At 46.7% G+C, this 14,053-nt stretch overlaps 1 protein-coding gene across 1 annotated transcript in view; it reads right to left on the bottom strand.

Annotated features, from left to right (window-relative positions):
• Positions 1-54: 54 nt before the first annotated feature.
• NANS (N-acetylneuraminate synthase) overlaps positions 55-14,053 on the bottom strand; it is a 31,683-nt gene continuing 17,684 nt past the window's right edge. The window contains exons 3-6 of the mRNA XM_059925137.1: positions 5,923-6,022; positions 4,960-5,114; positions 2,064-2,330; positions 55-285 (exon numbers count right to left, since the gene is read on the bottom strand). Coding sequence (XP_059781120.1) covers positions 76-285; positions 2,064-2,330; positions 4,960-5,114; positions 5,923-6,022 — 732 coding nt within the window. The 3' untranslated portion in view covers positions 55-75. The remainder of the gene's footprint in view (positions 286-2,063; positions 2,331-4,959; positions 5,115-5,922; positions 6,023-14,053) is intronic.

The following is a 14,053-nucleotide window of genomic DNA, read 5'->3' as shown; positions in this document are numbered from 1 at the left end:
TCCTGCCCCACCTCACCCAAATGCACCTGACGGCACCAGCAAGGCAATCCAGAATTCAGAGAATGGCACTTTATTTTAAGACTTGATTTTTTTGCCATGATTTTCTACCGATTCCTCCATGATGGTGTCGTCTTCTTCCACAGTGACCAGGACCTTCTTGCCCACCAGATTGAAGATGTCTTCAGGAGGGTAGCCTTTGGGCTCACCCACCTTCACAGTGAGCATGTCCAGTGTTAGAATGGTGCCTTCCGGAATTTTCACTTTGGCCACCACAGACTTGCCCAGCTGTGGATAAAATTAAGACTCAGTGCCAGCCTCACAGAAATAATTAGCGCACGTTGCTTTATCCCCAAGGTCCCTGATCAGTTTTCTCGCACAAGGTACTTGGATAGCAGGGACTCTGTTTTCCCCCTTTGGTGCCTAGAACAGTATCTCACACACAGCAGGGACTCAGCCAGTGTGGGGTGGACTCAGAGATTTAGAGGAGGGGCCTTTATAATAAAGGACTCAGGTTATGTAGCCAAAGAGAGCCAGATCCGAATCCCAGGCAGCTGGGTACAAGCTGTGGCTGAGTTTCTCTGTAAAATGGGAAATAACAGTGTCTCTACCCTGTCAGATGACTACAAGGATTAGTGATAATAATGTATGTAACCTACCTGGAACATAGACTGCTCTCAGTAAATAAAAATTATGATTGCTTTTGTCATCGTCCAGTTCAGTATCACATTTTAAACATGGGGAAACGGAGGTCCACGGAGGGCGGGTAAGCTGGCCAAGGTTGCGAGGAACCAAGACGAGAACCTGGGGTTCCTGACTCCTGGCCCACTGCTCGAGGGACACAAACCTTGTGTCCTCCTTGCTCAGTACAATAGCAATACAGAGGGCGCACAGACGCTGAGTATGGAAGGGGGCCTCTTAGGAAGAGGCAGATAGGCTGGGCAGGTGAGGGGAACAAAGGAGACCTGAAGCTCATGACCAGTGTTTCTAGGTCTTGTCCATAGATGCTTTTCAACAAAGCATCTAGTCTAATACTCTGCATCTTCCAGGTAAGGGCCAAGGAATCAATTCTGGAATTTATGCCAGGACAAAAGGTCTGTTGGCGGATGATTATCAGATTCTGCATCCTCTGGTACCTCACTGTTTGCCCAGGGAGCCAGGAGGCTCAGAACCAAATTAGGTGCTCAACTGCTATAACTCATTCCAATTTCTGGGCCAATTCTCTCCCCTTTTCTTGTATAAGGTAGTTTGTTTCTTTTTACTGTTATTTTAATTTCCTGGTGTATATGCATCTTTAATTTGAGGGCAGCAAGTAGGCCCCACTGGGATAAAAGACAGCACTCCTCTAGCGGGCCTGGTGTTAGATCTTTGTTTCAGCCCAGACAGCCCGCAGCGTTTGAGGAGTGTCTGCTTCCCTGGCGGCCCCGGGACGCCTGGCTCTAGACTCAGAGGCCGAGCCAGGTATAGGCCATGGCTTCCGGGAAGCCCAGATAGTCAGTGTGCCAGGCAGGGTTCGTGGGCCTCCCCGTCCCCTCTGTCTGAAGGTTAACGCTGCACAGCTCTAACTGCTCCTGAGGGAACGTTTGTGTCATCCCCCACCAACCCCGTGACAAGCCCACCCCCATCCATCCAGTGCCTCCCACGCTTAGGGACGCCTTGACGTATCACAGAACCTCCTCCCACTGCCTCACGGGACCCCTCTGCCTGGATGTCCCTCAAGGATTACCTACTCCACGGGACCCCACACTTGACCTACCCGCGTGCCTCACGAGGCCCCAGATACCACCCCCCTTTACCCGGGGTCTAGAGCGCTGGGGCCAGAGGCTTCAGAGACTTAATGGAAAACTGTAATATGATGCCAGGGAACCAGAGAAACAGCTAAAGTTCCTTAAATAACAAGTTCCTCCCACTGCTAATACGAACCCCCAAAACACTCATAGGCTCCGAGCGACATCCCTGCATCATTCCACTGGCCTGGGCTCAGGTAGGGCTGGTACCAACTACCTCTCAGGTAAGCGCATGCGGCCCCTCTCAACAGTGGCGCCCAGCAGGACAGAAGAACCCACCTTCTCATTGCAGGCCATCTCACAGGGCAGCAGCTGTTTGGTCGGGGAGCCCAGGGCCCTCTCCACGAGGCGCACAGACCGCACCAGCTCGGCCAGCTCTCCAGGCTCCAGCGAGGCTGAGTGGTCACTCCCCTTCCAGGTCTTGTCCAAAGTTATGTGACGCTCCAAGACCTTGGCCCCCAGAGCCACTGCGGCCACGGATATCACTATACCTGTTTCATGCCCAGAATACCCTATGGGAATGTCAGGAAAGAGCTTCTGATATTCCTTTAAAATAGAAAAAGGGAGGAAAGAAAAGTTAAATAGTGTGGTACTTTCCGCATACATTCCAGAGTCAGGCAGATCTGAGTTTGAGGCCCAGTAAGCTCCAGGAAGCCTCCAAGGTTCTCTGAGTCTCTCCTTCCCAGGGATAGCAGTACCTGGTGGGAGCTGCTATGAACGTGTGGAGGGCACTCAGCACACTGTAAATGCTCAAAAATAATGGCTGCTGTTACCAGGAACACATCTGAAGAATGTTTCACACTGCGCAAACCACGAAGAATAATAACAGAACTATAACCGAATGCCTAAACCCATTCAAAAAGCATCTGTCACATTTAATTAGCCTGAGCTGCTGAAAGCAAGTATGCTATATGCACAAATATCACCATTAATAATACATACAGCCCAATCTCAAAACAATCCTTTGGTGGGAATGCTAAATAATTAATTAATTGGTTATCTATAATTCACTGGATGTGACGAAAGACATTCTAAGTGGAGTGAGCCTTGTCAGTGAGGGTGACCAGAAAGCTTAAGTTCAGCAGAAAGACCCAGATGGGAATTAATAGAAGATAAGGATGGCTGAGTGGCAAAGGCCTTGAAAACCAGGCTTAAGGGTGTGTGATGGACAAAGAAGTGCAGGTTGCTAGGTCAGAGGACTCACCCTGCTGTGACGGGTAGGCTGGGCCTGGGGGGTGGGCTGGCAATTTACCTCTGACGGTGCCCTGCTCTAAAGAGAGAGGATGTGAGCATACCTCGGGTGGGGATGGAAGGGATATGGGGACCACACTTCACAAAGGAAGAAAACTGAGGAAAATATTTGGTGTCAGACACACTAAATTGTTAATTATGGTAATCTCTGTGGGATGGGATTACAGAGGATGTTCACTTTCTATGTTATATATTTCAGGGCTGAGTTTTTTTTTTAAACCATGTTTAAATTTAAAAAATAACATGATTTAGAGATGAGCTAGAAATGGAGAAAAGACTACAGAACTGGGAGGGACAGAAACTTTAGTTAAAAAGAGAGTAGTGTCATTTCAAAAAAGGTTAATATTTTTTTTAAGTTAAATATGAAGACTCTATAGAAAAATAAGAGCTTGTATAATCATGGGGGGAAAAAAAAACCCAGAATGTCATATACGGTAATGAAAGAAAAATATAAAAGGAAAACTGGTTAATTGCAGTATCAGGATTGTGTGTGTGTATATATTTAGAATTCCACTACTCTTACTATAATGTTTTTTGTACGATAATTACACACCTATATATTTCCAATTAATTATGTTTCGGGAGCTACCAGGAGGAATTGATAGAGATGGCCCGAGACAATAAGAGACAAAGAATTCTAGTCCAGCTTTGCCACCAGGCTGCTGTGAGATCTCAGGCAAGTAAGGACTGGACCTCGTCACCTGTAAACCGACTGAAGTGGAACAGACAAAATGCTGGGAGAGAGAAAGCTCTCTCAAAGCTGTCACTGTAACAACTCTGACCCTCAAGGATACTCAGAATCAGAGAGCTGGTAAATAACAGCAGGAAAAGCCAGAAGTTTCAAGAAGGTCTCCTACAACTCAATATGAAGAAAAACGGATTTCTGTACACCAGTGTTCATATCTGCATTATTCACAATAGCCAAAATGTGGAACCATCCCAAAATGGTTTTGTTGTGCTACCATCACCATCATCCATCTCCAGGACTTTTTCATCATCTCAGAGTCAAACTCTATACTCATTAACACTTACTGCCCATTTCCCCCTCCCCCACTGAAAAACAAAATGGGTATTTTGTTTGTCAATATGGAGAAAAACGGTGTATTTGTACACCAATGTTCATATCAGCATTATTCACAATAGCCAAAATGTGGAACCATGCCAAATGTCCATCAATGGATGACTGGATAAACAAAATGTGGTACATACATACAATGGAATATTATTCAGCCTTAAAAAGGAATGAAATGCTAACAGATGCTACAACATGGATGAACCCTGAAGACATTATGCTAAGTGAAAGCAGACAGACACAGAAGGGCAAGTACTGTATGATTCCATTTATTTGAGATACCTAGAGTAGTCAAATTCATAGAGACAAAACAGAATGATGGCTGCCAGGGGCTCGGGGAGGGGGAAATGGGCAGTTAGTGTTTAATGGGTTTAGAGTTTGACTCTGAGATGATGAAAAAGTCCTGGAGATGGATGGTGGCGATGGTAGCACAACAATGTGAAAGTACTTAATGCCACTGAACTGGACACCAAAAAATGGTTAAGATGGTAAATCATATGTATATTTTACAAAAACAAACCCACAACTCACTAAGAAAGCCAGCGATTCACAGAAGAGGGACCGCTGATGGCCAATACACAAGGTAAAGAAAATGTATATGGACAATTATGAAGACTCCCCCTTAAATTTTATAATGAGAGAAATTAAGGTTGGTTTTAAGAAAACATAATTTGTAATCTTTAGAATGTATCTGACTCCTTAACTGCATAGTTGATTCTAATTTGATTCTGCAACAGCAAGACTGTCAAAGGATGTTCGAATCACGAAGCATGTCAAGACTGGTTAGAATTTGGGCTGCATCTTCCCCACAGCAAACGGCCCAATCAGACAAGGGCCCTCCCTCGGGCTCACCGAGATGACGCGCAGGTTGACGTCCTCGGGCTGGAGCGGGTACGCACTGGTGCACTGGAGGAAGCAGAAGTTGGGGTTGAGGGGCTTCACAATCTGATAGACTTGCTTCATGGTGTCCATGGACTGCATCCCACTGGAGATGACCATTGGGCGGCCTGGGGGACCCAACACCAACGCCATCATCACTTTCTTTTTTAGGGGTTCTGACTCTCCCTTAAGCACACCCCTGCTGTTGGTTTCATCACTCTACTGAACCCCACAAACATCTCTCAAGCACTGTGCCAGCCACAGTGGGGGAACAGAGGTGAGCCTGGTGGGTTCCTGTCCTCAACCACGGGAAACGTAGACTCCCCTCATCCCCATAACATTATCGTTCAGCAAAGTGAACCCAATTAAGAGGAATTTCACACTCTTTAGATAAAGATGAGCATCTCATTGGATTAAGAGGTTGCACAGTGTGGTAGGGTGAGCACTGCCCCAGACTCAAGAGTGTGAGGCCTGGGGCGGCCAGCATCCTAGCTGTGTGGTCTCAGATGCCTCGTCAGTGAAGTAAGTAGAAAGCATCATCATCATATGACCTGCTTCAGTCCCAGGATTGTCATGAGGATCAAGTGAGATCACTCATGTTGTAAAACCACTTTACAAACTGTGATGTGTGGAGGTTGGATATTATACCTACAGAATACTTCTCAAAGTCAGAGCTTCCTCTAAGAAGTTTTACACATACTGTCGTATCCTTAATTTTATATAAATATTTTCTTAGAAATTAAAAATAATTTTAATTTAAAAATTCTTAAAGAAACTGTCTTAGTTTTCATTTCTTTCAAGTCAGCACATGAAAAAGTGGGAGTATATGCTGACTGGAAAATCTGTCTTCAGGAGACTCCTTTAGTGGGTTATTACTAGTGGGGTAAAAATATGAAGGTCTGGACTCAGATTGTATGACAAAAATTAAACACTCACCTTTTTTGGCTGTCTTTTCCAGATAAGGGAAGTTGTTAGTGTCCCCAGATCCAACTTTGAAAAATGGAACGTTCAGTTCATGCAGAAACTCAACTGCCATCTACAAAAATCCAAGAGGGAGCTCCTTTTCACAATTGTTCAAAATCACTGTCCTCAAGACAGGCGAGGAGCCACATATGAAGAGAAAAACCCCTCTTGCCCAGCAAGAGGGACTCTCTCAACAACTTGAAAGCAGACACAGATTTGTTATCAGTCATGTCATTCAAATTCAAACATTATGTCATTCATATCCACCCATCCATTTGTCCAACAAACATTGCGTGCTGGTACACACTGGATATGAGAAACTGGAAAAGAATCGGAACCCTGGCCAGACCTTCCTTCCCCAGGGGCCTGGAGCCCCAGTAAACAAACGAAAAAAGGGTCATGACCTAATCTTGACCCAGAAAAGCAGGCACTGAGCAAGTGAATGTCCCTCAAAGGCCTTATCCTTTCCTCAGGACCCAACAGCCGGGAAAAGAGGCCATTTCAATCCTTGCCAAAAATAGAAAAAATGGAGTGTTTGATGGCCTAGCCCTGACACACTGATCCACAGCTGGCAGGGCCCATCAAACCCAAGCCCTTTCAGACCTCAAACTATGCTGCCCACAGAAAAAACGAACCTCAGTCACTTTTTTGGACACAACATCACTGTTTGAGGTTACCTCTCTAGGGCCCTTCACCATCCTTATCTGGGATTCATCAGTAACACTCAGGAAATTGGCAAATGTCAGCAAATGCTTGCTGAAGGAATCAGTGGACCACAAGTTTTAAGAGTAAAATCTCAATTTGCTGTAAAATTACTATTTTACATTACTATTACTGTTTTCATTACTATTTTTTTTTAAATTGAAGTTGAAAATCAGAAGTAGGGCGAATCAATGTCTTGGAACATTTCCCAATATCTAAGTTCCATCTATCTTAAAATGCTGGCTGAGTCTCAGAAGTAAGTTTGGAAGACTTGATTAGCTAGGTCAGTGCTTCTCACGCTTTATTACGGGCACACGAACCTGCCATGGATCTTGCCCAAGTGAAATGCAAATTCTGATTCTGTTGGTCTAGAGTGGGGCCTGAGAGTCTGCATTTCTTGTAAGTTCCTGGGTAACACTGCTGTTACTGCTCCGTGAATCATACTCTGAGTAGCAAGTAGCAAGGTTACCAGCATGAAAATCCAAAGGGCTCGGGTGTGGTAAGGAACAATATGAGAAGGTAATTCTGCTAGCAGGTTCTTTAAATCAACCCACTACTTCCTGAGCTTCCGTCCATCTTCCCAGCAGGTGATGAGCTACTCCAATCACTGGTCTCACTCAGAGAATCACTTTCCTCATATGTTAATCCTCTAATAATGTAGGGGTTAGAGCTGCTGGTGGTTCATACAGAGTGACCAACCAGCCAGTGAACAGTTCAAAGGCAGAAGGCAACCCCCTCGGTCTAAGAGACACCTCTCAGGATGGCCCAGGCGCCATTCCCCTCCAAGGTGCTAAGCCACCACTGCCTTCCCCCCTCAGCTTTATGTCTTCCTCGTCTCTCTCTTCCCTTCCACAGTTTTCTATGTCACTCTCTCCTGTGTACGTATCTCTCATACTGTTAACCAGCCCTAAGATGGAACTGAAAACCATTTGTTTTTAATATATTTCGTGAACAAAGTCTAATGTTCCCACCCTTCTCACTCTATCTGGCAGATGAAGAGTGTTTTCTATTTTAAGAGGGAAAACGCTATGCTAAGTTTTCGTCTGTAAAAATGCTCTATTTGTGAGAGCACGGCTCATGATGAAAAAGTCCCCAAGGGCATAAAGAGATGGATGAGCCCACTCAGGAGAGGTGCAGAGCGCATAGGGGCAAGGAGGGGCCAAATGCAAAAAAAAAAACACTTTGCAAAAGCTTACCTACACTACTGTATAGCCCAGGGAACTCTACTCAGTGCTCTGTGGTGACCTAAATGAGAAGGAAATCCAAAAAAGAGGGGATATATGTATATGTACAGCTGATTCACTTTGCGGTACAGTATAAACTAATGCAATATTGTAAAGCAACTATACTCCAATAAAAAATTTTAAAAAAGCTTACCTACACTGATTGTAAAATCTGCATGGAGCTCTACAATTTTCAAGTGAGGAAAAGGGGAAATTCCTGCCGGAGGAGAAAGGTGCATCTCGTTTTGCAGCCCTCCTGGCGAGCCAGCCCCATCTAGTGGCCATTTAGAAAACTGCCATTTTGTCAATCCTTGGTCCAGGAAGATCCCACATGCCACGGAGCAACTAAGCCCAGGCGCCACAACTACTGAGCCTGCGCTCTAGAGCCCGCGAGCCACAACTACTGAGCTCGCATGCCACAACTACTGAAGCCCACGCACCTAGAGCCCATGCTCCGCAACAAGAAAAACCACCACAATGAGAAGCCCACACCCCTCAGCAAAGAGTAGCCCCCCCTTGCTGCAACTAGAGAAAGCCTGCGCACAGCAACAAAGACCCAACGCGGCCAAAAATTAATAAAATTTTAAAAATAAAGTAGAGAAAGCATTCTTTAAGCATTAAAAAAAAAGAAAAAGAAAACTGCCATTTTGGATTAATCTGTGCAAACGGTGCCAACTTCAGTAGTAATCTGGAAGATGCTAGCCTTCCATCCTGTGGCAATATTACTGTGCCCAGGGCCCCTCAGGCTAGGTCAGCTCCAGTGGCTGCCTTCTCTCTGTGGACTCCCTGGCTTCCTCCAGCCCTGCCCACGCTGCTGTCTGTCCTCCTTCCATCTAGGGGTACAATGCAACCAGGCAGCCTCACAACTTCTCCTCCCTCCCACCCCACACATCACAAAGGCTTTCTGAGTCTGTCTGAAAGGAACTCAACTGAGTATGACCCTCCCTGGGCATCCAACTGGGTTAAACACACAAAAAAGGGTCCCACCAGCAAACTGGTTTGGGTAAAATGCTGCATTGCCAGACTCTCCCTTAGAGTAAATACACTTGTCTAGCTATTTTACAGTGTTTCCCATACTTCTTCTACTCAGAACCCTTATTTATTTGGGGAAAGGGCTTTGATTCTAAATTAATGAATTAATGAGGAGCCCCCTTCCCACAATGTGTGCCCACAGAACCCCCTTTCCACATCATGTCCCATGAGAAATTTGGGGGCCTGCTGATCTAAGGGGTAACAGAAACGACAGGAGTGGAGCTGGGATTTTTCTAGAGCTGCTTCCACTCCCCTTGGTTTCTGGATCCGTGGTGATGAGCTGGGGAGAACAGGGGGTGCTGGAGAGCTGCCCAGGGTGAGGAAATGATGAGGGGGGAAGCACGGAGCCATAAAGGCTGGGCCTGCCCTCAGCCCGGTGGCCCTGTCAGAGTGCACCACGACGTAGGCAGGGAGTGTCCTGTGGCAGGGGTGGTGGAGGAAAGGGGGCACCGTGGAGGCAGGCGCTGGGAGGGAAGGGCGGCTCCGCCGGAATGGGTCTCCAGGGGCCACCTCTACGTCACGGCTCCCATTTGCTTTCTCAACAGAACCCTCCATTTTGACCAAAGACACTCTGCTCGTTTCAGTCGAGTTCCACACGCCTCCGTGCAGTTCTGACCGTGTGCCCTGGCAGTTTTCTTGGTCTTCACAAAGTTCGTTCCACCATGCCTTAACCTTTCCTCAGCACACAAAGAAGGCCCTAGGACAGCACACAGAGTGGAGAAGATCGGCACTCAATAAATGCCTACTGTCTATAAGGAAGTTTGGGTGGGTAAATACTCAGAGATACTTGCCAGGTAAACACAGAACAAGGAACCAACCCACCTCCAACAGCCGGGTAGACAGGACTTGCTGGTTCGGCAAAGGGACCTGGCCGGCAAAGCAAATTAACTCTTGCAAAGGCTCTTAAGAACGCATTTCTCCTTCCTGCCTATGCCCAGGTCAGTCAGGAGACCAGTGGGGAACAAACAGCATTCTTAGGAGAGGGGAGCCTCCCTGCCCCGTTAGTGTGAAGCAGAGAAAAGGGTTTTAAGCAACAGAGCAGCTGTCATTCAGTGGGTGCAGCTCACCTCACTGGGTCCTCATCACAGCCTCTGGGGTGGGCATCTTGATTACCCCGTTTTTACAGATTGGACACGTGTGGCTCAAAGAGGCTACATGACCAGCCCAAGCCCACTGAGCAAGCGCTAGTACCAGGACCTGAACTCAGACAGTGGCCGCAGAGCACGCGTTTATACACCAAAGAGAAGTGCTTCCTGGGAAACCAAGAGGGTACCTGCGGAGAGTCAGCCCCAGCCACCAACACCCAGCCAGGCTCCTCTCCTTCTCCCGCCTGCTCCTGATTCCCACCTCAAAGCCACTGGGGAGGGAAAGACCTAAAGAAGTGACTTCCTGAGCAGATGCAAGGAGATGCACCCCCTTCAGAGTCCACATCCAGGAGCTCCGGTGCCTGGAAACGTGGACTGAACAGGAAAGTTCTCATCCCAGATCCAAGTCACCTTAGTGACACTATCTCTGATTCTATGCTGGCTCAGGACAACAGAGCAGGGAGAGCCTTTGGATAGCAGCTTGTTCACACACAAAAGGAAATGGAGGCTCAGAGCAGGGAAGGGACTCTTCCAAGCTCACACTGCGATGAACTCAGAGCAGAGCAGGGCAAGGACGCGGATGTCCTGATCCTCGGCCCAGGCTGTTTCCTGAACTGTAACTAACACCGCTGAGCGCTGGCTGTGTGCTGCGCTTTACATGGGTGATCACGTTTAATCCTCACGACAACCCTACGAGGTGGGTTCAGCTGAAGAAACGGAAGCACAAAGAAGGTAAATTACCTCCACCTGGACTCACCAGGAATGACAGGCAAAACCATATTCAAACTCAGAATGTGACCCCGGAGTCTGTACACTTAACCACGGGCCCATCCAGCCAGAGTCTGCGCTAGACAGCACTCTTAGTACTGAGGACTCTACTGAGTTTCTGTTTATGCAGGTTCTACCTATTCATATTTACTGAATTAAAATATTTTAAGGGACTTTCCTGGTGGTGCAGTGGTTAAGAACCCGCCTGCCAATGCAGGGGACACGGGTTCAAGCCCTGGTCCGGGAAGATCCCACATGCTGCGAAGCAACTAAGCCCGTGTGCCACAACTACTGAGCCTGCACTTTAGAGCCTGTGAGCCACTACTGAGCCCAAGTGCCACAACTACTGAAGCCTGTGCACCTAGAGCCTGTGCTCTGCAACAAGAGAAGCCACCGCAATGAGAAGTCCACGTGCAGCAACGAAGACCCAACGCAACCAAAAAAAAAAAAAAAATTTTTTTTTAAACTGAGAATTTTTTTTTTTTTAGATTTTAAACTTTTTATTTTGAGATAATTATAGCTTCACATGCAGCTGTAAGAAATAATACAGAAAGAACCTATGTACACTTTACACAGTTCCCCCCAATGGTAACATCTTGCAAAACTACAGTGTAATATCACAACTGGGAGGGTAACATTGATAAGAGTCCACCGATCTCATTCAGATTTCACCATTTTCACACGTACCCATCTGAGTGTGCTCGTATCTAATTCTCTGCCATTTTACCACATGCCTAGACTCACGTGGACCACCACCACAGTCCGATAGAGTTATACCACCACTACAAGGCTCCCTTCATGTTACCCCTCTACAGCCACATCAACCTCCAACCCCTCCCCTTCCTAACTCCCGACAACCACTAATCTGCTCTCCAGCTCTATAATTCTGTTATTCCGAGAATATTAAATAAGCAGAGCCGTACGGTATGCAACCTTCTGAGAGAAGCTTTTTCACTCAGCGCAATATCCCTGAGATCCATCCAAGCTGTGGCAGCTATCAGTTTTCACTCCTTTTTATTGCTGAGTAGTATTCCGTGGTGTGGATACACTACAGTTTATTTAATGATTCACCCCCTAAAGAAAGTTTGGGTTCTAGTTTGGGGCTACCACAAATAAAGTTGCTATGGACACTCATATACAGATTTTTGGGTGAACATAGGTTTTCATTTCTTTGGGGATAAATTACCAAATGACAACTGGTGGGTCACATGATGAGCACATGTCTAGTTTTATAAGAAACTACCAGTACACTTCAAGTGGGTGAATTGTACAGTATGTGAATTACATCTTGATGAAGTTGTTTTTAAAAAAAGAATTTTCTAGAATGTACCGTTCTACATTCCCACCAGCAATGTATAAGAGGTCCATTTTCTCTGCATCCTTGCCACAACTTGGTGTTATCATCACTTTTTTTTTTTTTAAGATTTAATTTTATTTGTTTTTGGCTACATTGGGTCTTCGTCGCTGCGTGCGGGCTTTCTCTAGTTGTGGCGAGCAGGGGCTACTCTTGGTTGCGGTGCTCTGGCTTCTCCTTGCGGTGGCTTCTCTTGCTGTAGAGCACCGGCTCTAGGCACACTCGGGCTTCAGTAGTTGTGGCGTGCGGGCTTAGTTGTTCCACGGCATGTGGTATCTTCCCGGACCAGAGATCGAACCCGTGTCCCTTCCATTAGCAGGCGGACTTCTGTCCACTGCGCCAACAGGGAAGTCCCATCACTTTTTATTTTAGCCTTTAGCCACACTGATAGTTGTGCAGTGATATCACACTGTGGTTTAAAACTGAGAAATGTTTAAATTACAAGAATAGACAAGCATAAAAGAAAAAAACTAAAAAATAGGACATCATCAAAATTAAAGATGTTCATGCTTCAAAGAACACCATCAAGAAGTGAAAAGATACCCCACAGAATGGGAAAATTTTTTGCAAATCATGTTTCTGATTAGGGACTTGTATCAGGAATATGTAAAGATAAATAACCCAATTTAAAAACTGGCAAAGGATCTGAATAGATATTCCTCCAAAGAAGACACACAAACGGCCAATATGCATATGAAAAGATGCTCAACATCATTAGCCATCAGATAAATGCAAGTCAAAACCACAATAAGGCTCCAGCGCGGGTGGTGAAAACCTAGCCAGGGTGGGAGGCGGCGTGGCTGTAGCGCGGCGGGGAGGGCCGCGCCGGTCGCCTTCTGCAGCCGCGTCTCCGTCAGTTCCCGGCGCCGTCACTGGGGCGCCGTGCGGCTCCAGTCCGGGGCGGAAGCTGCGGCCGTCGCGGCGGCCGGATCCGCGTCCCGCCTCAACGCCCGGAGGACATGCGGGAGAGAGAATGAGCCAGAGGGACACGCTGGTGCATGTGTTTGCCGGAGAATGACCCGGGGACTTCCCTGGTGGCGCAGTGGTTAAGAATCCGCCTGCCAATGCAGGGGAGACAGGTTCGATCCCTGGTCCGGGAAGATCCCATGTGCCGCGAAGCAACTAAGCCCGTGCACCACAACTACTGAGCCTGCGCTTTAGGGCCCGCGAGCCACAACTACTGAGCCCGAGCACCACAACTTCTGAAGCCCGCGTGCCTAGAGCCCGTGCTCCACAATAAGAGAAGCCACTGCAATAAGAGAAGCCACCACAATGAGAAGCCCGCACACCACACGAAGAGTAGCCCCCGCTCGCCGCAACTAGAGAAAGCCCGCACGCAGCAACAATGATGCAACGCAGCCAAAAATAAAATAAATAAGTAAATAAATAAATTTATATAAAAATACAGATGACCCTTGAACAACACGGGTTTGAACTGCACAGGTTCACTTATAGGCAGATTTTTTTCAGTAAATGCACACTGTAGGACTACACAACCCATGGTTGGTTGAATCCACAAATGTGGAACCACGGATACAGGAGCGCTGACTATATAGTTATACGTGGATTTTTGACTGTGCAGAGGATCGGCACTCCTAACCCCCAAGTTATTCAAGGATCAAATGTACTTGATTTCTGGGAATTCTCTGGCTGTCCAGTGGTTAGAACTCTGCGCTTCCACTGCAGGGGGCATGGGTTTGATCCCTGGTTGGGGAACTAAGATCCCGCAAGCCGCGAGGCGCTGCCAATAAAAAAAAAAACCCAAAAAACCCAAATGTATTGATACTTGATTGCTAAAAAATGCTAACCATCATCTAACAACACAGCGTTGCCACAGACCTTCAATTTATTAAAAAAACGCAATACTTGTGAGGCACAATAAAATGATGTATGCCTATGCTATAATCAAAACATAGGACATTTCTGTTATCCCAGGAATT

The sequence above is a fragment of the Balaenoptera ricei genome, chromosome 6 (genome assembly GCF_028023285.1).
Source record: "Balaenoptera ricei isolate mBalRic1 chromosome 6, mBalRic1.hap2, whole genome shotgun sequence".
Taxonomy (NCBI): Eukaryota; Metazoa; Chordata; class Mammalia; order Artiodactyla; family Balaenopteridae; genus Balaenoptera; species Balaenoptera ricei.
Note: the sequence above shows the minus strand (reverse complement) of the source record. Positions and strands in the feature narration are given on the sequence as shown.